The sequence below is a fragment of the Oncorhynchus nerka genome, linkage group LG7 (assembly GCF_034236695.1).
Source record: "Oncorhynchus nerka isolate Pitt River linkage group LG7, Oner_Uvic_2.0, whole genome shotgun sequence".
NCBI lineage: Eukaryota > Metazoa > Chordata > Actinopteri > Salmoniformes > Salmonidae > Oncorhynchus > Oncorhynchus nerka.
Genome location: NC_088402.1, coordinates 71,638,362 through 71,664,557, shown reverse-complemented (window position 1 = coordinate 71,664,557; position 26,196 = coordinate 71,638,362). Strand labels below are relative to the sequence as shown.

Genomic DNA, 26,196 nt, shown 5'->3' with positions numbered 1-26,196 from the left:
CTACAGAGGACCTTCCGGTCAAGGTTCCTCCTGCGTTTCGCCATAGTCTCGGAACACCGAGCATTCAGGCCAAAACACTCCAGCAGCATCAGAGCGGTGCCCAACAGCCAAGTGTTTCAAAGAATAACTGGATACGTTAGGAACCTATTCGGTTGAGTTAAGAGCAGAATTTAAAATAAAACATGTAACAACCTCTACTTTGAAGCGTATACTCTATGGGTTTAACTGTGCTTTGACAAATCAATGTATTGTTCAAAGAGGCTTTAGCTGTTATCATAATTAAATGGCTATTACATTTAAATAGTACATTTGAGATATTTATCAGACACACTTATCCAGAGTGACTTTCAATCAGTGCATTCATCTAAAGATAGCTAGGTGAGACAACCACATATCACAGGCATAGTAAATACATTTCTCCTCAATAAAGTAGCTATCAGCAAAGTCAGAGTTGGAAGGGGGGAAAAAGGCAAGTGTGAGTGCTAGTTCATGTAAGGCAGAACGGCGTGCTCAGGTTGGTGTGTAGGGTTTGAACATAACCTGAAGGTAGGGAGAGGCAGTTCCTCTTGCTGCTCAGTAGCCAAGTACCATGAACTTGTAGTGGATGTGAGCTTCCACTGGAAGCCAGTGGAGTGTGTTGAGGAGCGGAGTGACATGGGAGGAGCAGGGTGACATGGGAGGAGAGGGTGACATGGGAGGAGCAGGGTGACATGGGAGGAGCGGGTGACAAGGGAGGAGCAGGGTGACATGGGAGGAGCGGGTGACATGGGAGGAGCAGGGTGACATGGGAGGAGCAGGGTGACATGGGAGGAGCAGGGTGACATGGGAGGAGCGGGTGACAAGGGAGGAGCAGGGTGACATGGGAGGAGCAGGGTGACATGGGAGGAGCAGGGTGACATGGGAGGAGCGGGTGACAAGGGAGGAGCAGGGTGACAAGGGAGGAGCAGGGTGACATGGGAGGAGCAGGGTGACATGGGAGGAGCAGGGTGACATGGGAGGAGCGGGTGACAAGGGAGGAGCAGGGTGACATGGGAGGAGCAGGGTGACATGGGAGGAGCGGGTGACATGGGAGGAGCAGGGTGACAATGGAGGAGCGGGTGACATGGGAGGAGCAGGGTGACATGGGAGGAGCAGGGTGACATGGGAGGAGCGGGTGACAAGGGAGGAGCGGGTGACATGGGAGGAGCGGGTGACAAGGGAGGAGCGGGTGACATGGGAGAAGAGGGAGTGACATGGGAGAAGAGGGAGTGACATGGGAGGAGCAGGGTGACATAGGAGGAGCAGGGTGACATGGGAGAAGAGGGAGTGACATGGGAGGAGCAGGGTGACATGGGAGAAGAGGGAGTGACATGGGAGGAGAAGGGTGACATGGGAGGAGCAGGGTGACATGGGAGAAGAGGGAGTGACATGGGAGGAGCAGGGTGACATGGGAGAAGAGGGAGTGACATGGGAGGAGCAGGGTGACATGGGAGGAGCAGGGTGACATGGGAGGAGCAGGGTGACATGGGAGAAGAGGGAGTGACATGGGAGGAGGGGGGTGACATGGGAGAAGAGGGAGTGACATGGGAGGAGCAGGGTGACATGGGAGAAGAGGGAGTGACATGGGAGGAGCAGGGTGACATGGGAGAAGAGGGAGTGACATGGGAGGAGCAGGGTGACATGGGAGAAGAGGGAGTGACATGGGAGGAGGGTGACAGGGGTGACATGGGAGGGAGACATGGGAGAGGGAGTGACATGGGAGGAGCAGGGTGACATGGGAGAAGAGGGAGTGACATGGGAAGGTTGCAGCATTCTGGATAAATTGCAGGGGTTTGATGGCACAAGCGGGGAACTCAGCCAATAGCGAGTTGCAGTAGTCCAGACGGGAGATGACAAGTGCCTGGATTAGGACCTGTTCCGCTTCCTGTGTGAGGTAGGGTTGTACTCTACGGATGTTGTAGACCATGAACCTGCAAGAGCGAGTTACCACTGGCTATAGGCCTGTGTACAGACAGGCAGTTTTCTGTATGAGCAACCAGCCAGGCAGCCATCAGGGAGCTACTGTAGGGCTTGTCTGTGTGTTCAGCAGAGTATATCACATCAGGACAGACAGGGACATGGATGGAGGAATGAGAGAGGAGGAGGATAGCGCAAGTCTGTGATGAGTGGGAGGGGAGGGGAGGGGGTCGTGTGTGTGCCTGTGACGGGGGGGGGTCGTAGAGCTCTACAGTCGACGGGGTTAATGACTTCTGGGTGAGAAGAGTCCATCTCACATTCCCATTCGCTCTCCATCCATACCACCACCACCACCACCATCACCATCACCACTACCACCACCATCACCCCACCACTACCACCATCACCATCACCATCACCACTACCACCACCATCACCATCACCACCCCACCACTACCACCATCACCACCCCCACCACTACCACTACCACTACCACCACTCCCCCACCACTACCACCACCACTATCATCACCAATACCACCATCATCACCAACACCACCACCAACACCAACACCAACAACAACACTACAACCATCACCAACACCAACACCACCAACATCACCACCCCCACCACTACCACCACCGCCACCACCAACATCACTACCCCACCACTAACACCACCACCACCACCACTCCCCCTACCACCAACACCACCAACAACACCACTACCACCATCACCAACACCTCCACCACTCGTCTGTCAGAGGGAGCAAGGGAGCGGGTCTGGGAAGATACTCTCTATGTGTATCTGACGGATAATGAGCATAAATACAGAAATAAAATGTATCATGAATATTAAACTACAAGGCCTCAACACTGAAAATACAGAGCGCATTAAAGAATACAGGAACGTGGAGAGAAAACAAAAGCCATAGAGGGAGGAGGCCATAAAGAGAGGAGAGAGAAAAGTTTGGGCCAGTGCCAGCCCTCCCTCCCCCAGCTGAGAGATAAAGATGACTGATTCCCGCTCCACTTCCAGCCCAATCTCTTTAGTGCTGAGAGGAGGGAACAGTGGGAGTTAAGAGGCAGAAGAGGGAATTCAGCCTGAAGCTTTTGACTGTGTCTCTCTCGCTGTCTCCACTAAGTTCATTTCAGTTGAATTCAGACGTAGGGAGTTTTTTTCAACGCTTGTTTTGTCTTGACTCGTGGCTGACAAATATCACAAAGCAGCTGATGTGTTCAGCCCTGTTCCACACGGAACGCGTCTGAATGTTCAAACGCTGAATAATTACCATGATAATCATCTTCTCTTCCACGAGGGGGTCTCAAAATGCAGACTGACATCTAATACCCATGGCCCCTCTCACAGTCTACATCATTACATTTCTACCTCATTTTCATATATGCTATGTTTGTAAATAAGGCTCAAACGTGAAGTGAAGACTTGATAACCCTCTTGCCCAGTATGTATGTATGTATGTATGTATGTATGTATGTATGTATGTATGTATGTATGTACTGTATGTTGTACTGTATGTATGTATGTATGTACTGTATGTATGTATGTATGTATGTATGTACTGTATGTTGTACTGTATGTATGTATGTATGTATGTATGTATGTATGTATGTACTGTATGTTGTACTGTATGTATGTATGTACTGTATGTATGTATGTATGTATGTATGTACTGTATGTTGTACTGTATGTATGTATGTATGTACTGTATGTATGTATGTATGTATGTATGTACTGTATGTTGTACTGTATGTATGTATGTATGTATGTATGTATGTATGTATGTATGTACTGTATGTATGTATTGAGCTGCTGGGGATTCTAAGTTGTCTTGATGGGACCATGTGATTTATTATAAGCAGGACTGTGGAGAAAGAGAGTCACAGTAGAAGAGCTAATGATGCACTCTTTTGGAAGGTTACACATTTATTAAAGTGCATCTGCCAAATCAATGATTGGCTTGTCAACACATTGCACAGTAACCCCTTTTTGTTGTTCAGTTACTCTGGCATTTCATTTGAGGTAACAAGTTTGAAATTGTGAGAAGCGATAAAGAGGGATGGAGTTGGCAGGCAGATACAAGGAAGGGAGGCTGTTTTCCACTGTTTTCCACTGGGTGTGAAGACTGTGAGTACACTCTATCCCCCTATGCTCCCCCTTCTCTCCCCCTCTCAGAGACCCAATCACATATTCACAGCTCTGTGGCCTGTGTGTGACAGTGCCAATGCCAACCACAGTCCCCACCCCTCCCAATCACACTGTGTAAGGACACAAGTCCATCTTTACGCTTCAGCGGTCACAGCAGCCACAGTCCACTGATACAAAGCTTTACTGGCAGTCAGATTCAACTCTGTAGCTTTAATGTTGTTTCCACCAAGGAAAACAGGTCTTTAACTGTTATGGGATGGCCACTCACTCGTCTGCATAACAACGTAATGTAGCATTTATGACAGGCCACCTCAAGGTAACTGTCATCCATTCGTAAGAGTGTCATCTGATATGACGTTCTATTGATTGGGGTGACTAGCTGTTAATGTGTCACAATACAGAACAATGTTAGCTACAGGCCCTCACCAGTCATCACAGCACACTGCTACAGAACTAGCCCCCTTCCCTCTCTCATTATAAAGCTAAATGGAATTAAGAGCTTTTCTATTGGGATTTTGCATGGTGCAGAGTTGCCCTTTTAAAAAACCTGAGGGGGATTTTAACATGCCATTACACTTTGACACCAGTCTGGTATTAGAGGTAGGAAAGTTCTGCGAGAGCCCTGATTCTGACTGTGAGAGGAGAGGCAGACAGAGAGCCATGCTTCTCTCCCCGGGTCCCTGGGAGGAGAGATGGAAAGGGGGCGCTCTGTCGCTCCGTTCAGGGCAGCAGTAATGGTGAGGCCCCAGCCTGGGCTCTGCCGACCGCAGTCTGCCAGAAACAGCCGGAATCCCATTTATTCCCTGTGACCTTAAATAAAATGACGGCTACCCCTGTGGGCCCCATCTGAGGCCAAAATCAAATAGCTGTTCTATGCTCTCCCACTACCCCACTGCTAGGAGAAATTAGTTGTATCTATGGGGGAACTACGGGCCATGTGAATAAAGCCCCTGCTTCCCTGCCTGTATAACCCCGCTAACTCCGTAGGAGAGTTAATCGGAAAAGCTGTTGCTTTTTAATTACTGCCGTTTGGAATGAAATGAAGGTGCCCCAACGCTCGCTTATACACCTGGGATTACTTTGGGAAGTTTCCAGTGATGCACATCACTATAACACTTTGAGATTGGAGACACTAAAACACACTGACACACAGACATAGACACACATACACACACACACGTTCCCCCAAGGTGACACGAGCTTTTCGACAAAGATGTTAGATAATTACTGCAACCAAACCAATATTACTACCAAATGATGCACTCCCATTTCATTACGTTGGAACTGTGGTGACAACTCAGAGTGGTGAGTACCTGTGACATTCATCCCACAGTGTGTCTGGCAGGACTCTCATTCCAAGACTCTGTCAAGGACTCAACAGAGGGCTTACCGGATGTGTTACGTGATGTTAAACAATGTAACAAAAGCTTAGATATTTGAATTGAATTGGGAGAGATTGTTTAGCTTGCATAACAAGCATCAGATGAGATTTCCACTCCTTCACCTCTTTGAGCTCTCCAGACAATTTAAAAACCACGACCGACCAACACTTGGCAAGAAAGTTACCGTTCTATCAAGGACATCTCTTTGTCTTGTGGAACCAGATCAAGCAGGGCTACTGGTGTTCAGTCTTGGAGTGCCCACTACATGTCTGGGCCGAGCCAAAGCATGAATCAGTAAGCCTAATTAAAGCAGAGTTAATCACAAATAGCTGGATATGGGGCCACAATCGAGACATAATGTTAAGAAGGAATGACTAATTAGGCCTATCTGGCGAGCGGTGGGCGAGACCGGTCCCAGTCTGCTTGAGGAGTCTCGGCACGTTACTAATATATGAAAAGGTATAAACAAACAGCAATCTGGTTGTTTAGCTTCTCCAACCCACTTCCAAGGATCCAATTATGGCAGATCCCTGGAGCCACCAGTACAATCAGCCAGGACTGAGTCTGCTTTCTGAATAACTGTGAAGGCCACACTCAATGGCTGATCCACCAAGGCAGGCAGGCAGCAGGGTTGCCCTACCGAGGGGGCAGTTATGTGCGTCAGTGAGCTCCAAGGCTCCAACATCCAACCCTAGGGCTGATAGAGATGAGGAAAACACAACACAACATAGCACAAGCCTTTGACATTGCATTCGGGGCTGTGCATGCATTGTGTTCTATTCAAGCTAATTCACTGGATGGCTTGGCTTTATGGTCTCCCCCCCATAGGGTGCGGTATAACACATCATTAGCACTGTGGGTTCCTTGAACAATGCTTACGGCGATGATCTGTTCATCTGTACACCTGCTCCTCTCTCGCACTCTCTGTGTTTTATGGAGGTAGGTGGCTATAGTCTATTCAGCAGCACAGCACAGCAATATACAACTCACCTTCTGGGAACTAAAACTCAGTCAAAGCCGCATTGTTCTACCGACATATAATAGAGGCGCCATCTTTGTTTACTTTGTCTCTGAACTGTCCTGTTTCTTTGTGGTTTTGAAAGGCACTGAGATTTGAAGACCGACCCATCTGTAAACACTATGCTTACAGGATAGCAGGCAATATTCAGAGTTGGAATGGTCGGGTGTAGGGGATGGACGAGGGGTGGTGTGGTGGGGTGTAGGGGATGGACGAGGGGTGATGTGGTGGGGTGTAGGGGATGGATGAGGAATGGTGTGGTGGGGTGTAGGGGATGGATGAGGAATGGTGTAGTGGGGTGTAGGGGATGGATGAGGAATAGTGTGGTGGGGTGTAGAGGATGGATGAGGAATAGTGTGGTGGGGTGTAGGGGATGGATGAGGAATGGTGTGGTGGGGTGTAGGGGATGGATGAGGAATGGTGTGGTGGGGTGTAGGGGATGGATGAGGAATGGTGTGGTGGGGTGTAGGTGATGGATGAGCAATAGTGTGGTGGGGTGTAGGGGATGGATGAAGAATGGTGTGGTGGGGCGTAGGGGATGGATGAGGTGGTGTGGCAGGGTGTAGGGATGATGAGGAATGGTGTGATGAGATGAGGGGATGGATGAGGGGTGGGGTGTAGGGGATGGGTGAGGGTTGGTGGGTGTAGGGGATGGATGAGGGGTAGTGTGGTGGGGTGTAGGTGATAGTAAGGGGTGGGGTGTAGAGGATGGATGAGGGTTGGTGGGGTAGGGTGTAGAGGATGGATGAGGGTGGTGAAGTGGGGTGTAGGGGATGGATGAGGGTGGTGTGGTGGGGTGTAGGGGATGGATGAGGGTGGTGTGGTGAGGTGTAGGGGATGGATGAGGGGTGGGGTGTAGGGGATGGATGAGGGATGGTGAAGTGGGGTGTAGGGGATGGATGAAGGGTGGTGTGGTGGGGTGTAGGGGATGGATGAGGGGTGGTGGTAGGATGTAGGGATGATAAGGAATAGTGTGGTGAGGTGTAGGGATGAGGAGGCATGGTGTGGTGGGGTGTAGGGGATGGATGAGGGGTGGTGGGTGTAAGGGATGGATGAGGGGTAGTGTGCTGGGGTGTAGGTGATAATAAGGTTTGGTATGGTTGGGTGTAGGGGATGGATGACAGTTGTTGTGTTGTTGTAGGGAATGGATGACGGGTGGTGTGATGGGATGTAGGGGATGGATGAGGGTTGGTGTGTGTAGGGGATGGATGAGGGTTGGTATGATGGGGTGTTGTGTTGTGTTGTGGATGGATGACAGATGGTGTGGTGGGTGTAGGTGATGGATGAGGAATGGTGTGGTGGGGTGTAGGTAATGGATGAGGAATGTTGGGGTGGGGTGTAGGGGATGGATGAGGGGTGGTGTGGTAGGGTGTAGGGGATGGATGAGGGGTGGTGTGGTAGGGTGTAGGGGATGGATGAGGAATGGTGTGGTGGGGTGTAGGTGATGGATGAGGAATGTTGGGGTGGGGTAGGGATGAATGAGGGGTGGTGTGGTAGGGTGTAGGTGATGGATGATGAATGTTGGGTTGGGGTGGGGTAGGGATGGATGAGGGGTGGTGTGGTAGGGTGTAGGGGATGGATTAGAGTTGGTGTGATGTAAGGGATGGATTAGTGTTGTTGGGGTGGGGTGTAGGTGAGGATAAGGTTTGGTATGGTTAGGTGTGGGGGATAGATGAGGGGTGGTGTGGTGGGGTGTAGTGGATGGAGGAAGGTTGGATGGGTGTAGGGGATGAATTGTGTGTTGTATGGGACGGATGAGGGGTGCTTTTATTTCCATTCATCATTCAATGCAGGAGGTCGTGTACAGTTAGTCGCTCGGCTCCCAGGGATCTGTAAAACACTCTCCCTGATGCCTGGCTGTCAGCAGTAGTGAAGCCAGAGGAAAGACAACACACACGCACAGACACACGCACACAGACACACAGACACACACGCACGCACGCACGCACGCACGCACGCACACACACACACACACACACACACACACACAAACCATCCCTCCTCAGCAACAGACCAATCAATCCTACAGCAGACTTTTCACTTTATATTCAAGGTTAGTAGAGAACTGCTACTTTACAACAACCGCCTCATTGACAAAACAGCGATTGAACACTGATGTCATTCATTCAACAGATATCATGTAAAACAAATCCCACACTGACGTTATTTGTGATGACAATGTTTCATTCCTGTTATACTATTCATACTGATGGTATCTTGTGACTCGCCTGTATTCCTTCCGGTTACTCTCTCCTCTCTAAGATGTGTGTAGATGACTCAGATGCTCAGCACCTGTCCAGCCTTAACAAGACAGACACCTACAGCCTCTCTACCGGAGGTAAACAGCATGATCCAGACGATCTGTCAGCTGGCTTCCTCTCCTCCTCTTCCTCCTCACACACAACATGTGTTTCTCCCATCAAAGAGGCTCACTCCCCAGGACATACTGCAGGTGGCTAACAGCATGCTCCAGCTTTACCAGGCTTCAGCCCGCCTCTCCCCTCATCTCCCCACCTCAGACACATGTACACACCAACAGGCCTCCTTCCCACCCTGCTAGTGGTCTCCCACCCCTCCTCCTTCCCTGCCCGGGGAGCCCTCCCACTCCACTCTAATTAGGGGAGAGCTGATTGGCGATGCCCCTTGCTCCAGCAAGAAGCCACCCCTTCTTCATCCCATGCCAACCTTTCGGCCCTCCCTCCACTTTGGATCTTCCACCTCCAGGCCTGGCACTCTTTCTGAGCGACACCATGGCAGAGTCAAGGGTAAGGCCTGGGGCGGTGTGTGACTGTAATAACAAACACAACAAAGCACTTCTTACACACATGCTCTCCCATAATCCATCGTGATTAATATGCAGGTCAGTAGATCTGCTGGGACAGACGGAGGAAATTTGTCCGTGGTTTAATTAGTTGCAGCTCTAGCAAATATTCAGTCAGTAATTATGGTCAGGATTTTCCTGACCTTTCTCCTGTTTGGCTTTTATCCGACCATGTACTATGCAGGGACTTTGTTGCGTAGTGGTAGCCTACATTATGCTGCTCAGCTGAGCTCTGCTCTACCTCTGTATCTCTCACAGCTTATCTGATGCACATACAGTCTCATAGAAAAAACCTTGTTTTACAGGATGGCCAAACGGCGATGGTCTATTTTCTATTATTTGCCTTCGATTTTTTTGCTTCTGAAATGACAGAGTTCTGCTATGAAACGGCGGGGCCAAGCCTCACACAGTCTGAGCAGCTCGTCCAGAAGGCAGCCATCCATATTTATTAGCATGTCATTCTGTTTGCTTTCATAAGATTCCATTTTGGACGTACAGTAGGAAGACCAACATTCTAACATGTGAATAGCCTGCCAATGTCTCCCTTCCACCCCCCTCGACACCGCCACCACCTCGACACCGCCACCAGACTGAATACTGAAGTCAGGAAAATAATATTATTAAAATAAAATATTTTCCCTCCAAGGTGTTCTTTCATGTTAAAAGGGATATGGGGGGGGGGGGGGACATGGAAAGAGAGCAAAAAGTAAAGAGGTGAAAAGGAGAGGTGAGAAGAGGAGGTTGGTACTGTAGAAGGCAAAAGTGTGTCTGAATGTGACATGCAGAGGGTCTCTCACAGTGCCATTCTAACTAGGTTATTAGAGGATTAATTACTGGGTTAACAGTGGGTGTCAAAACAGGGCCTGGCTGTGTGTTTAAACCCCAAAACCACTAACTCAACCTCTCAACAGACACACATCTCAAAATAATATACACACACAGGAGCAGAGAGACACTGACTGTTCAAATCTGGCTATACATGAGAAGCGCCAGACAAGTTCTCATACTCTGAGCATATTAAATCTGGGCTAAGCTGTGCCATTCTGCAAACAGGATCATAGACCACACAACTAGGCCTGCACACAAAGAATACACACTACAACTACACACAATGACAGGAGCAGGGTTACACATGCTCTGACTGTCTACAACACACTACTAACACACACACACAAGACACACACAAACACACCACTAACACACACTACTAACACACACGTGAACACAACTAACACACACACACAAACACACACACTACTAACACATACTACTAACACACACACGTGGTATAAGAGCAGAGGCAGTGCTGGAGGGATTTGAGCTGCCAGGGCCCCTGTGGGGGAAGCTATGGCTTCCTGTTTGCAAGCCTTTCTTTAGTGAAAATGCTTAAAACGGGCCAAACGAGAGCAGTGCTTATCCAGCAAAATTGCTGCTAGATGGAGCAGAAAGTGCACAAATGTTCTATGACACCCCAGTAATGAGGTTTTATATTGACCCAGCCACGGTGAGTGGAAAGGGCCGCTGCTCCTCTCCTCTTCCCCCCTTAGCTGCTCCAGCCTTTCTTCCCTTTCCCTCCATTTATTCTGGGTGCTTTCAGTCAGTCACTATCTGGTGGAGCTGCCTGGCTGGCTGGCCTCAGCCATGCAGGTAGAAGAGCACAACACACATCACTCAAACCTCGACATCAACTATTCATAAAGCTCCATTATATTGTTGGTCTGAATAAAGGGCTTAAGGAAATAAAAACTGTTGTTGTTGTTGTCGTGGGGTGCTGTCAGTATACTGTACGTAAATCATAGGTATAATGTGACTTTTTGAGGTTGTTTGAAAGGTTGACATACCATCAAGCTCAGTTGTTTACGGTAAAGCTTGTTATATTCAGACTGGCCAGAGAATACAACGCTGAACAATCAGAGCAATAGTTCTAATAAAGTGCTTAAACAGCCATTTCCTATTTCACATGACGTTTATAGCTTTTGTGTAGTTTGTATCCACATATAGAAGTTTTCAAATTGATTTAAACAAGGCTATACGAACTGAACAGAGTAGTACCATTATTGTTGGCAAACACAGGTGTGAGCATTGTGCTGTGACTGCTTTGATAACAGTGCATGTTTCCTCTTTGATCAGATTATCCCTGAAGACATCTCTCTCCCAGAATGCCAAGTGCCTGAGGCTGTGGGCCGTGAGGCTCCGTGAGGCATCATGATGCATAGCTCCATATCCCTATGCTGCTACTCTTAAAGGTCAGGCTTCTCTGGCTGGAGGTGTGTGTGTGTGTGTGTGTGTGTGTGTGTGTGTGTGTGTGTGTGTGTGTGTGTGTGTGTGTGTGAGCGGGGTGTTGGGGGATAGATAGACACTGATCTCACTGTGATCTTTGAACAGTTATTGCATTCATAGGTTTGGTGTTCTGTCTAGCACCTCACAACGCCCCTCGCCCCTCTCTGAACACTGACATTCAGACCTGAAAAACAAAACAGAATTTTGACCCATCCATCATGTATTCATTAGATGTGTCCCTGGTTCTCTGGACCCTGACACAGATATATAGTGCTGGATGCTGCCTGCTGGAGCTGTGCCTGTCATGGTAACCAAGGCGCTCTCCCTCCCCTCTCTTCTCCTCTGCTCCGCTCTGCCACCCAGGCTGGGTTGGGTTCTCTCATTAGCAATATTTTTGTATGTCCGTCAGGGTAGCATGCGCCAAGCTATTTTAAGTAAATGCATCAACCACCAGTGAGATTTTGCAAAGTCTGCAGTCTTCCGATAAATGAAAAATGTATGCTTGGATGGGAATCATTTCTGTATTACACCAATGGTTATTATTATCTTACAGGGCTACACATATCATTTCTAGAGAGGGTCATTATTTTTTCGTAATTACCCTTCTGAACATGTTAACATCTTAAGTGAGGATTTTGTCAAACTTATTATACTCTAAAAATACCTTCCTATCTACACTTTTCTCACATTTTATCCGAGATGCCAAGAATCGGTCACTGCTTTCAGACAAACATAACATACAGTAAGCCTCAAAGGTTACCCATAATGCATTAAGGCTGTTTTCTTTTTGACAGACAGAATGTGACCTTTAAATGATTTTTGTTATGAGCGAAACAGAACAGGAACATGTATGCTAGGCAGTGGGACAGGAGGGATTTACACCAGATTGATCCTTCCATGTCATCTTCATCTTGATCAGAGATGCTCCCGGCAACACACTTCTGCCCCATCACCTCCTCCTGTTTGTTACACACAACCATGTCTTTCTGATGGAAACATTGTGAAGATAAAGATTCTCCCATCCACATGTACACCATAAGTTGTGTCACCGTGAACAGGTCTCTCTTGTAAAATACATGTAATCTCAATGAGAACAACCTGTATAAAACCTGTTCAACTGAAGAAATAGGTCCCACTACAACACAGTGGTTGAGACATAGCTTATGGTGTCTTACTAGCCTCCATCAATAGGAGGAAATGAGAGGAACATTCCTTTCAGACTAGCGTGTTGGTCCATCACACAATAAAAACAAAACACATTAATCATCTGAACAACATTGATAGATCATTCATTATTTTTCCTTACTGTTGTTGTCACACATTGTTGAATCCATTCACGGGTAGCCAGAGCAGTTTGACAGAACTTTATAAGACACTTTCAGTTACGTACACTGCCATATCTTGATGAGCGGGAATTTGACATTGAGTCTCTGCAATAAAGATGTTTTCTTTAGGAAAATTCAGCAAACATTCATAAGAGTTGGACTCTTTTCTCCAGTTTCTATGCTCACGGTTGGGATCGTTCGAGCTGCAAATGCCAAAGGCTCTACAAGAGAACAATGATAACAAATCTAGCAGATCTACCAAATGAAAAATGGCACTTCTCCCTTACAAGCAGATACATCAGTGTTTATTAAATCCATGGCAGACGGAGGAATCTGAAGGTAAAATAATGAACCACTTATAAATGATCTCTGCTTCACTGGGCCTTACCTGATCGGGAGCTGCTAGGGGACCACCAATGCAAGGTGTATTAGGAGAGGTCTATTAATCCTCGCCTCTCATAGCTGACTATTAAACGGGAGAGTCCTCTGTGACTTGCTAGGCACATCCTTTTTAATTTTCCTATGATAAAAAAAAGAGGTCAAGCCACACGGCTCTCATTGATTGGGTGTGAACGTTTCTGTTTCCCTGTACTGTATATCTCTCCTTGTGCAGCCTGAGGTTTTCCTGCTGGTGCTGTGGGAGCTACGCTAGGTCTAGGCAGCCCTGCTACCCCCTCCAACACACATACACACACTCACATCCATGGCAACAAGGGAGCTATGGCTAGGCCGCTCTGCTCTGTTCTCTCAACAGCAATGTGCTTTTAATTGAGTGACATCTAATCAGGCGGTGAAATACAGCGGTGGAGTTAACAAAACAGGTCAACAAGGGACAAGCAGCGCCAGCTGCACCAAACGCTATAACAGGACAGCTAGGCAGAGAAGTCAAGATACCGAGGTGGCGAATCAGTCTGGTGGTTTTAATGAACCAAAATCACGGGTTCGGAGACATTTCTGTGTGAGATCCTGGGGTGAATGTGTGATTGGATGGGAGGGGAGCTTCAGAAGAGAATACACAGGCTTTGGGAGGAGGAACACCTTTGATGTGGCTGAGGGGTCTCACCAGCTCCATCGTAACACATATTAAACAGGCTCTTCGCAAAGGAGGAATATTTCATTACAGAACATAGCGGGCCATGTTTAGGGTTTAGGCTTTTTTAAATCAAATGTCAAATCTGTGGACTGGGGGAAAGCATCAAGTTTCCAAACATAAATCACAGTGAACAGTCAGGACTGTGATTGTAGAGGTAGTGACATGCAGTACACAGATAAAGGAGTGAAGGCAGACGTAAGACTAAAATCTCCCTCGTGTTCTTGGTTGGGATCATTTGAATTCATGGCCTTTCTGAGTATGCTAACCATAATCCCCTGCTCTCTCTCTCTCTTCATCCACCTGATACGGCAAACACGGTTCCCTTCATTCCTCACATCTCACTCAGTCTCTGTCTCTCTCTCTCGTCTCTCTCTCTCTCTACTCTCTCTCTCTCCTCTCTCCTCTCTCACCAAACACATTTAGGAGATGTACTATGTGTTCCCTCTGCGTGTGAGAAACAACAGGCTCGACCTTTTTGCATAGTGTCATTCAGCGCAGCTGAAATAAATGAGATTTTAAATGGCGCTCCTCGCCAGCTTGACGCGCAGATACAACGGGCAGATTGGATCTCATAGAAGACATTGTTTTTGATACACCCCCCCAAGTCACAAATAATTGCCAATGAACTTTTGGCCTTTCGTCCAGCAGAGCAGGATGAGTCTCTCTGATGAGTGTGCTTCCTCTTAAGGCCTCGAACCAGAGGGAGGTTTGCCCTGGGAACAGTAGCCTACTGCGCTAGCTTCCTACTTAGGGGAAGAAAAGAAAAGGGGTCTCTTGTTAAAGTCACTCTAACAAATGTCCCTGTGAAAACTGATGTATAAATACAAATGAGGAGAAGAGATTTAGCTGTGTTTGTATTTGTTGTAATGTATGCGAAATGCCGAGTGGGCTGGGCTCTAATTGGAAGCACCTCACAGCATGTGAATGTTACACAACTCCATTTTGTTGCTCCCAGCCTATAGACAGAGACTAAAACAGGAAGCTCCCGCGCTCAGGTCTGTTCAACGCTGGTCCGACGAATCTGATTCCACGCTTCAAGATTCCTTCGATCACGTGGATTGGGATATAATTTCGCATTGCGTCAAACAACAACATTGACGAATACGCTAATTCGGAGAGCGAGTTTATTAGCAAGTGCATCGCCGATGTCGTACCCACAGCAACTATTAAAACATTCCCAAACCAGAAACCATGGATTGATGGCAGCATTCGCGCAAAACCGAAAGCGCGAACCACTGCTTTTAACCAGGGCAAGGTGACCGGGAACATGACCGAATACAAACAGTGTAGCAATTCCCTCCGCAAACCAATCAAACAAGCTAAGCGTCAGTATAAAGACAAAGTAGAGTCGCAATTCAACGGCTCGGACACAAGAGGTATGTGGCAAGGTCTACAGTCAATCACGGATTACAAAAAGAAACCAGCCCCGTCGCGGACCAGGATGTCTTGCTCCCAGACAGACTAAACAACTTCTTTGCTCGCTTCGAGGACAATACAGTGCCACTGACATGGCCCGCTACCAAAACCTGCGGACTCTCCTTCACTGCAGCCAACATGAGCAAAACATTTAAACGTGTTAATCCTCGCAAGGCTGCAGGCCCAGACAGCATCCCCGGCCGCGTCCTCAGAGCATGCGCAGACCAGCTGGCTGGTGTGTTTACGGACATATTCAATCAATCCTTATCCCAGTCTGCTGTTCCCACATGCTTCAAGAGGGCCACCATTGTTCCTGTTTCCAAGAAAGCTAAGGTAACTGAGCTAAACGACTACCGCCCCGTAGCACTCACTTCCGTCATCATGAAGTGCTTTGAGAGACTATTTGCTTACCGCCCCAATAGTTCCACAGACTACGCAATCGCAACCACACTGCACACTGCCCTAACCCATCTGGACAAGAGGAATACCTATGTGAGAATGCTGTTCATCGACTCAGCATTTAACACCATAGTACCCTCCAAACTCGTCATCAAGCTCAAGACCCTGGGTCTCGACCCCGCCCTGTGCAACTGGGTACTGGACTTCCTGACGGGCCGCCCCCAGGTGGTGAGGGTGGGTAACAACATCTCCACCCCGCTGATCCTCAACACAGGGGCCCCACAAGGGTGCATTCTGAGCCCTCTCCTGTACTCCCTGTTCACCCACGACTGCGTGGCCATGCACGCCTCCAACTCAATCATCAAGTTTGCAGATGACACTACAGCGGTAGGCTTGATTACCAACAACGATGAGACGGCTGACAGGGAGGAGGTGAGGGCCCTCGGAGTGTGGTGTCAGGAAAATAACCTCACACTCAACGTCAATAAAACAAAGGAGATGATCGTGGACTTCAGGAAACAGCAGAGGGAGCACCCCCCTATCCACATCGACGAGACAGTAGTGGAGAGGATAGTAAGTTGTCATAGGTGAATGCACCAATTTGTAAGTCGCTCTGGATAAGAGCGTCTGCTAAATGACTTAAATGTAATGTAAATGTAAGTTTTAAGTTCCTCAGCGTACACATCACGGACAAACTGAATTGGTCCACCCACACAGACAGCATCGTGAAGAAGGCGCAGCAGCGCCTCTTCAACCACAGGAGGCTGAATAAATTCGGCTTGTCACCAAAAGCACCGCCTGGTACGGCAACTGCTCTGCCCACAACTGTAAGGCTGCACAACGCATCACCGGGGGCAAACTACCTGCCCTCCAGGACACCTACACCACCCGATGTCACAGGAAGGCCATAAAGATCATCAAGGACAACAACCTCTCGAGCCACTGCCTGTTCACCCCGCTATCATCCAGAAGGCGAGGTCAGTACAGGTGCATCAAAGCAGGGACCGAGAGACTGAAAAACAGCTTCTATCTCAAGGCCATCAGACTGTTAAACAGCCATCACTAACATTGAGTGGCTGCTGCCAACATACTGACTCAACACCAGCCACTTTAATAATGGAAAAATTGATGTAAAAAATTTATCACTAGCCACTTTAAACAATGCCACTTAATATAATGTTTACATACCCTACATTACTCATCTCATATGTATATACTGTACTCAGTACCATCTACTGCATATTGCCTATGCCGTTCTGTACCATCACTCATTCATATATCTTTATGTACATATTCTTCATCCCTTTACACTTGTGTGTATAAGGTAGTTGTTGAGGAATTGTTAGGTTAGATTACTTGTTGGTTATTACTGCATTGTCGGAACTAGAAGCACAAGCATTTTGCTACACTCACATTAACATCTGCTAACCATGTGTATGTGACAAATAAAATGTTATTTGATTTGATTTGACAGTCTGCAGCTCTAGTACTGTAGGTAGCATTGCTTATAATGCCCCAATTTCCTTTTCGGTGGGGCTAACTGTGGTGCTAGAGACAAATTTAATTTCAATATTGGTGCCAGCAATAGCACCTCCCCTCTCTCTCCTCCAGCTGAAGGGTTGGAGGTTGACAGGCAGGGGAAGACAGCTAATCAAAAAATCTGCCAAACAATCGCGGGTCAGAGCCAAAGATGTTCTCTATCGCTCACAATTTCCTTTATGCAGAGCAGGCACCGATGTGACAGACTGACTGTGTGTGTATGTGTGTGCATGCACTCGTGTGTGTGTGTGAGAGACAGTCTGTGTGTGTGTGTTTGTCTGATTCTCTGTGTGTGTGAGTGTGTGAATCTGTGTGTGCGTTTGTACAAAACTGTGTGTATGTTTGTGTGCATGCCTGTGTGTATTTGTGGCAGGGCCACAGATAGGACCCATTCACCCTTGCTACCCTCGGCCACACTCCACTTGTCTGAGGATAAGAGCAGTAGCATTAGAGAGGTCCGACCGCATCACCCTGAACCAGCCAATATGAGGAGGGGCAGATAGGACACTTGTTAACAAATGCAGCGTGATCCCTGTCATCACAAACCATGTGTGTGTGTGTGTGTGGGGGTAAGTAGGTGAGTGAGTATGTGTCTCTGTGACTATGATAATGCCTGTGCCCACTGCTTTACACAAGGGTGGAGACTCATTGGTTGTTTTTAGGGGGACTGGGAAGGAGAAGATAAAAAAGGAATGCCTGTGTGCCATGCGGCCTGCTGTGCTAGACAGAGCCAGCAGCCAGTCCCTATCCTCCTCATAGTGTTTCTGTCCACGTCCTTCTCTGTTAGCTATTACTGCGTGCAGACGAGGGGTGATGTTTACTCTGCTGAGACAAGCAAGTCTACTGCTCTGGGTGGCAACCTTGTGACTCCCCTCTTCTCTCCTGCCGCCAGCTCACCTCATGTCTAACCCTGGCCCTCACACAGGCAGCCAGGAGGCAGGGAAGTGTCTTTCATATTAACCCGGTTGGTGCGTGTCCTTCAAGAATCATTCAGTCAGAATTTGTAAAAGGTGATACCTAACATATGGAAAACAACGGATCCACACAGTTACTTAATAGAATAATATTGAATTATCTTTGTCTCCCGCTCTCTCCTTCTTTCTCTAACACAAATGCACATATGCACACACAGGGAGGAGGGAAAGGGGAATGGGAATCCTTGGTAATAAGAAAAAAACTAACATTGTCAATGAAAACGTGACTAATTAGATATTCTATCAAATTCAAATGAAAAATAAAACAATAAGACACACATGATAAGAAGCAAAGAAATTGCTATGTATTTTTAGAAATGTTACGGGTTAAGGACAGAGGTCATTGAGAATGCAGAGAAGTAGGGAATAATGAAAAGGACACAGATATAAATGAATAGAAAAATGCAGTCATTTCTAAATGCCTAAATTGAGAACATATCATGATAATCAGAAGGGACAAAGGTATGAAGAAGATGAAATAACAAGACGTCTGGAAATGACATCTGGAAATTATATGATGATGAGAAAATGGCCAAATTAATAAAATGTATCAAATAAAAATGAAATGATTACCAAGATTATGCAGGAGTTCAGGGTTCAGAGGTCAAGTTCAATATAAACAGGAAGGAGGAAAACCAATATGGCGGATGGATGTCTGCCTGCATGGAAGGATGTCTCTGGAAGAAATAAAGCAAGGTGAGGTAAGTACACTTCACTGTTAAGTGGTGTTGAAGCCCTACACCTACTTGACAATATGTAGCACTCAAATATTAATGGGACACAATACAGTAATAAGCACTGGAACACAGCAGCATAGTACTTCACAGCACTGTAGTAGTAACCCATTGCTGCAATCAAATGACAAAATCACCCTAGCAGCCTCATGGGTGGAATGTTATTCATATTTTTCATAATTTAATCATTAATAAACATTCTAACATTTAAAAAAATGAAAATCTGGTGTTTCTATGTCAAATGGTTTTGCTATATTTCAGTCTTCGGTGATGTACAGGACCAGTCAAAAGTTTGGACACAACTACTCATTCAAGGGTTCTACATTGTAGAATAATAGTGAAGACATCAAAACTATGAAATAACACATACGGAATCATGTAGTAACCAAAAAAGTCTTTATCAAATCAAAATATATTTAAAATGTAAGATTGTTCAAAGTAGCCACCCTTTGCCTTGATGACAGCTTTCCACACTCTTGGCATTCTCTCAACCAGCTTCATGAGGTAGTCACCTGGAATGCGTTTCAATTAACAGGTGTGCTTTGTTAAAAGTTCATTTGTGGAATTTCTTTCCTTAATGCGTTTGAGCCAATCAATTGTGTTGTGACAAGGTAGGAGTGGTATACAGAAGATAGCCCTATTTGGACAAAGTCCATATTATGACAAGAACAGCTCCAATAAGCAAAGAGAAACGAAAGTCCATCATTACTTTAAAACATGAAGGTCAGTCAATTTTGAAAATTTCAAGAACTTTGAACGTTTTTTCAAGTGCAGTTGCAAAAACCATCAAGCGCTAAGATGAAACAAGCTCTCACGAGGACCATCACAGGAAAGGAAGATCCAGAGTTACCTCTCCTGCAGAGGACAAGTTAATTAGTTACCAGCCTCAGAAATCGGCAATTAACTGCACCTCAGATTGCTGCCTAAATAAATGCTTCACAGAGTTCAAGTAACAGACACATCTCAACATCAACTGTTCAGAGGAGACAGTGTGAATCAGGCCTTCATGGTCGAATTGATGCAAAGAAACCACTACTAAGGGACACCAATAAGAAGAAGATACTTGCTTGGTTCAAGAAACACGAGCAATGGACATTAGAATGGTAGAAATCTGTTCCTTGGTCTGATGAGTCCAAATTTGAGATGTTTGGTTCCAACCACCGTGTCTTTGTGAGACGCAGAGTAGGTGAACGGATAATCTTTGCATGTGTGGTTCCCACCGTGAAGCACGGAGGAGGAGGTGTGATGTTGTGGGGGTGCTTTGCTGGTGACACTGTCTGTGATTGATTTAGAATTCAAGGCACACTTAACCAGCATAGCTACCACAGCATTCTGCAGCGATACAACATCCCATCTGGTTTGCGCTTAGTGGGACTATAATTTGTTTTTCAATAGGACAATGACCCAAAACACACCTCCAGGCTGTGTAAGGGCTATTTGACCAAGAAGGAGAGTGATGGAGTGCTGCATCAGATGACCTGGCCTCCACAATCACCCAACCATGTTGAGATGGTTTGGGATGAGTTGGACCGCAGAGTGGAGGAAAAGCAGCCAACAAGTACTCAACATATGTGGAAACTCCTTCAAGAATGTTGGAAAAGCAATCCAGGTGACTACCTCATGAAGCTGGTTGAGAGAATGCCAAGAGTGTGCAAATCTGTCATCAAGGCAGAGGGTGGCTTCTTTGAAGAATCTAAAATATAAAATATATTCAGATTTATTTGACCCTTTTTTGGTTACTACATGATTCCATTTGTGTTATTTCATAGTTTTGATGTCTTCACTATTATTCTACAATGTAGAAAATAGTAAAAAATAAAGAAAAACCCTTGAATGAGTAGGTGTGTCCAAACTTTTGACTGGTACTGTATATAAAGCGTAATATGTGACTAGTTTCAGGAAACAAGGCACTACTTCATAGGAGAGACATTTGAAGATAAACTTTTTTTTTTATCAAAAAGATTTTTGGGCAGAAATTTCATGTGCCTTAATAACAAACATGTATGCCATCTGTAAATACATTTGTTAAATTACGAGCCCAGTTGGTTTTGTCACAGAAAAAGCCAGGAACCTTCCCTCTAGCCATGATTGGCTGAGATAATGGATGGGCTGGACGCCGAGAGATGAGTTTGGATTGGTCTGCCATGTACCACGCTTCTGTCTATAACATGAGCCGGTCAGTATGTGTAAGTAATCCTTTCTAACACTGATTTTTTGAAAGATATCACGTAGTAGAACTGCAAAAATGTTGCTCTCCACTTTCTGGAGGACCAAGTTTTGAAATCAGTGGAATGCCCATTGGAATTAGAATATGATAGCTAAGGAGACTGAGAAAAATTGTGCATTTTATTGTAAATATGCAGAGGGAGTCGAAAAGAGAACACACAGCAGGCTGTTGTAAGGGCATCCATGGCATCCGTGACAGAGAGTGAGAAGATTCCATTCATGTATACAGGTAAGATTGTCTAGCTAGCTAAATTTACAGATATTATACACATTTTGTCAGAAAGTCGTTTTCATTTCCAGTTAAAGCGTACTGTTAGCTAGCTAGCTAACGTTAGCTGGTTGGCTCGCTAGCTAACATTACAAGTATGATCTGTGTAGTAATATTATTCTTATCTCATATTATTTGCATTGCTAGTTATAGTCTAATGTTAGCTAGCTAACATTGAACATGGTTGGTTAGCTACCTGCAGATTCATGCAGAAGAGTAACGTTATGGATTGGGATTATGGTTCATTGTTTAGCCAGCTAGCTACCTGCAGATTCATGCAGAAGAGTAACGTTATGGATTGGGATTATGGTTCATTGTTTAGCTAGCTAGCTACCTGCAGATTCATGCAGAAGAGTAACGTTATGGATTGGGATTATGGCTCATTGTTTACCTAGCTAGCTAGCAAGCTGCATGAGTAAACAAAATACTCCACTATGCAAGTAACCATTTCACTACACCTTCAAATTGGCTCGCCATTAAATTGTAAATAATAATTTTGTTGTGAGTTTATATTTTCCTGTAATAATGAAGACAAATGAGCTAAAGTGAAGGTGTTGTCAGCTATATGATATCGTCATTATTTGAAATGGCTAGCCAGCTCACTTAACATTAGCTAGCTAGCTAACAAGCTAGAAACTAATCGAAACATTGTTTAGAAAGTATTTTTTGCTAGATTGATACTAAATTCATTTATTAACAGGTGAGTTTATTTGTGTTAAAAAACACTACTTATGCAATGTTTTACCATCATGCAGCCTGTAGTTTTGTGTTTATACTTGTTCATAATGACAACGACAAGCTTGGTGTCGGACGACAATAGAATGTACCTGATGTCATTGCGACAACTGTCGATAGATGTAGTATAAACCGGACTTAAAAAGTTTGGTTGTTTAGTACATGGACTCACGTGAATCCTTCACGAGATGTGTGGGGCTAAGGCTTAAAGGGATGTGAACGATGCTGAATGGGTGTAGACAAAGAAGACCTCTCCAGCAGGTTTACCAAAACATTTAAGGGTCATTTTCTCAAAAGTGAGGTTATAAGTTTATCAACTTTCAACCGCAAGGGTAGTGCGTACGGCCCAGTACATCACTGGGGCTAAGCTGCCTGCCATCCAGGACCTCTACACCAGGCAGTGGCAGAGGGCCCTAAAATTTGTCAAAGACCCCAGCCACCCCAGTCATAGACTGTTCTCTCTACTGCCAAGTCTAGGACTAATAGGCTTCTCAACAGTTTTTACCCCCAAGCCATAAGACTCCTGAACAGGTAATCAAATGATTACCCGGACTATTTGCATTGTATGCCACCCCCAACCCTCCCAACCCCTCTTTTTATGGTGCTGCCACTCTCTGTTTATCATATATGCATAGTCACTTTAACTATACATTCATGTACATACTACCTCAATTGGGCCGACCAACCAGTGCTCCCGCACATTGGCTAACCGGGCTATCTGCATTGTGTCCCACCACCCGCCAACCCCTCTTTTACGCTACTGCTACTCTCTGTTCATCATATATGCATAGTCACTTTAACCATATCTACATGTACATACTACCTCAATCAGCCTAACTGGTGTCTGTATGTAGCCTCAACTACTTTTATAGCCTCGCTACTGTATATAGCCTGTCTTTTTACTGTTGTTTTATTTCTTTACTAACCTATTGTTCACCTAATACCTTTTTTGCACTATTGGTTAGAGCCTGTAAGTAAGCATGTCACTGTAAGGTCTACTACACCTGTTGTATTCAGCGCACGTGACAAATAAACTTTGATTTTATTTGAAGACCAAATTGAGCATGTCGGTCACATGTTGGGATGCAAACAAAAAATGTAATACATTTCAACTCTAAATCTGACATGGAACAGGTGTCTGCAGTAAAAGGCTCAAGATAAAGAAATACAAATCTGTTCCACTAAGTGACAGTGGTGGGCTACTTTGGTGGTCACTAAATCTCAGACATTTAGTTCCCCCCCCATAAAATCATCCCATAACAGAGGCCATACGATATGCGTTCGGTCATCTTCAACACCTCTCAGGAAATTGGGAAGACTTAGCAGGACACCAGAGTGCCATACTGTAGATGGTTAAAACAGCTACATTCACTCTCTAGTCTCTCTCACACACATACAGTACATTGTGTACACACCTTAACTCAGGCACATAAGTGTGCACTGTACACATTAATGTAGGCTCGTTTGTGAAACAACAAAGTAAATATACAAAAACTGAAACAAATGATCAGGCACCAAGACAAAAGAACAAGGTATGTTGACCCCACGATCTACTGTATATCCAGTCTGTGTATCTATACTTTTAACAAACATTACATCTAAGCCCCTTGTGTCCTTGATTAGTTATTTTGCCTCAGATACACACATATGCAGAATGCTCCCTCTTCAAAATCCATGTTAAGTCACAGCACTGCCTCCAACACTCAACCTTAACACACTCTAACTTCACAACAACCATAATGTTTGAAAACTTAACGCCACAACACTGAACCACTTTCACACTAACCTTACTGCTAATAACTTCATAAAAACCAACACGAAACAGCCTTAATGCTGTAATTTCACAACACCAAACTCACTAACAACCCTCCCGCCTGCCTCAGTTCATTGTGGAGCTGGGAAGGAAGCAGCACGAGGTAGTGCAGAGCAGAAGGGAGATCTCACGGGTATTAGCAGCTAATTGCCATCAACGAAACAAGCTGCACTTTCTGGAAGGAAAAACAATCTATATTAATTCCTCCTATTCTCCCCCGTAGAATACACGCCACAACTTCTTGGGCACACAAGATAAATGCTTATACCGTAATTACGACTAATTGTACAAATAATTGCAACGTTTTCGTGCCACCTAAACCCGACTCAAACAAAAGCAATCTATGGCTCTTGGCTGTGGAATAGAGTGGGCCCTGGCTGGTAGAATATGAAGGATTCAATTATTTTCACATCTCTCTCTCTGTTCTTTATAGGAAACATGACTGGGCAGAGAATTAATCTGCTTCATGGAAATAAATCTAAAAATCCAAAAATTGACCAAGGGACGGTAAGGGAAGGGAGGGAGGAGGGAAGGGAGGGAGGGAAGAGGGAAGGGAGGGAGGGAGGAGGGAAGGGAGGGAGGGAATGGAGGGAGGGAGGAGGGAAGGGAGGGAGGAGGGAAGGGAGGGAGGGAGGGAGGGAAGGAAGGGAGGAGGGAGGGAGGGAGGGAGGGAGGGAGGGAGGGAGGGAGGGAAGGGAGGGTGGAGGGAAGGGAGGGAAGGGAGGGAGGAAGGGAAGGAGGGGAAGGAGGGAGGGAAGGGAAGGGAGGGAGGGAGGGAAGGGAGGGAGGAAGGGAGGGAGGAGGGAAGGGAGGGAGGGAAGGAGGGGGGAGGGAGGAGGGAGGGAAGGGAGGGAGGGAGGGAAGGGAGGGAGGAGGGAAGGGAGGGAGGGAGGAGGGAAGGGAGGGAGGGAGGGAGGAGGGAAGGGAGGGAGGGAGGGAGGGGAAGGGAAGGGAGGGAGGAGGGAAGGGAGGGAGGAGGGAAGGGAGGGAGGGAAGGGAGGGAGGAGGGAAGGGAGGAGGGAGTGAAGGGAGGGAGGGAAGGGAGGGAGGAGGGGGAGGGAGGGAGGGAGGGAGGAGGGAAGGGAGAGAGGGAAGGGAGGGAGGAGGAAGGGAGGGAGGGAGGAGGGGAGGGAGGGAGGAGGGAAGGGAGGGAGGGAAGGGAGGGAGGGAGGAGGGAAGAGATGGAGGAGGGAAGAGAGGGAGGGAGGAGGGAAGAGATGGAGGAGGAAGAGAGGGAGGAGGGAAGGGAGGGAGGAGGGAAGGGAGGAGGGAAGGGAGGGAGGGAGGAGGGAAGGGAGGGAGGGAGGGAGGGAGGGAGGGAGGGAGGGAGGGAGGGAGGGAGGGAGGGAGGGAGGGAGGGAGGGAGGGAGGGAGGGAGGGAGGGAGGGAGGGGGAAGGGAGGGAGGGAGGGAGGGAAGGGAGGAGGGAAGGGAGGGAAGAGAGGGAGGAGGGAAGAGAGGGAGGAGGGAAGGGAGGGAGGGAAGAGGGGAGGGAGGAGGAAAGGGAGGGAGGAGGGAAGGCTGACAAGGAGTCATGGATGTTCCCAAAGGAGACATGCTCTTAAAATGGGGCTCATCTCTACAACCAAAACATTTGAAGGCCCCGGGAGCTTAACGCTCCAGGATGGCATCTTTGAGATAATATCCAAGTCCCCCTTTTTAAAGGAGAAAACACAAACAACAAACACAACATCACCTGTATGTCCAGATAGCCTTCTGCTGCAGGTTTTACAGCCTAATCCCTTTCATTTTGGGTCAGGATGATATTAGTGCTTTCTCACCGCTCCCGTGGTCAAAGCACACTTCAAAGATGTGATTCTCTCACCGACGGAGGGGAGAGGGAGAGGGCAGGAGGGAGACCAAGGAAATCCTCAGTCTATTACAGACAAGCCAATCATCAAAGAGGAATTACTGTACACTTCACTGGGATATGCTAATTCCAAATGAGATGAAAGTCATCAAAAGATAAGCACTGAGATATTTTGCATCTACAAATTGAAAATGTCTTGCTTTCAAATATAGTTGTTTTTTTCCGCTAACTTAGGTCCAATCTGGGGTTGCATTGGTGTTGGG

The 26,196-nt window shown here is 46.6% G+C and overlaps 2 protein-coding genes across 2 annotated transcripts in view; one reads left to right on the top strand and one right to left on the bottom strand.

Annotated features, from left to right (window-relative positions):
* Positions 1–4,219, top strand: part of LOC135572380 (mucin-2-like) — a gene marked incomplete at its 5' end in the record, with an annotated part of 8,778 nt that extends 4,559 nt beyond the window's left edge. Inside the window, one exon of the mRNA XM_065020069.1 lies at positions 4,129–4,219. Within this exon, the coding sequence (XP_064876141.1) occupies positions 4,129–4,219 (91 nt within the window). The remainder of the gene's footprint in view (positions 1–4,128) is intronic.
* The window catches only part of LOC115119279 (calmodulin-binding transcription activator 1-like), a 727,371-nt gene that overhangs the window by 630,949 nt on the left and 70,226 nt on the right, over positions 1–26,196 (bottom strand). The window lies entirely within an intron of this gene.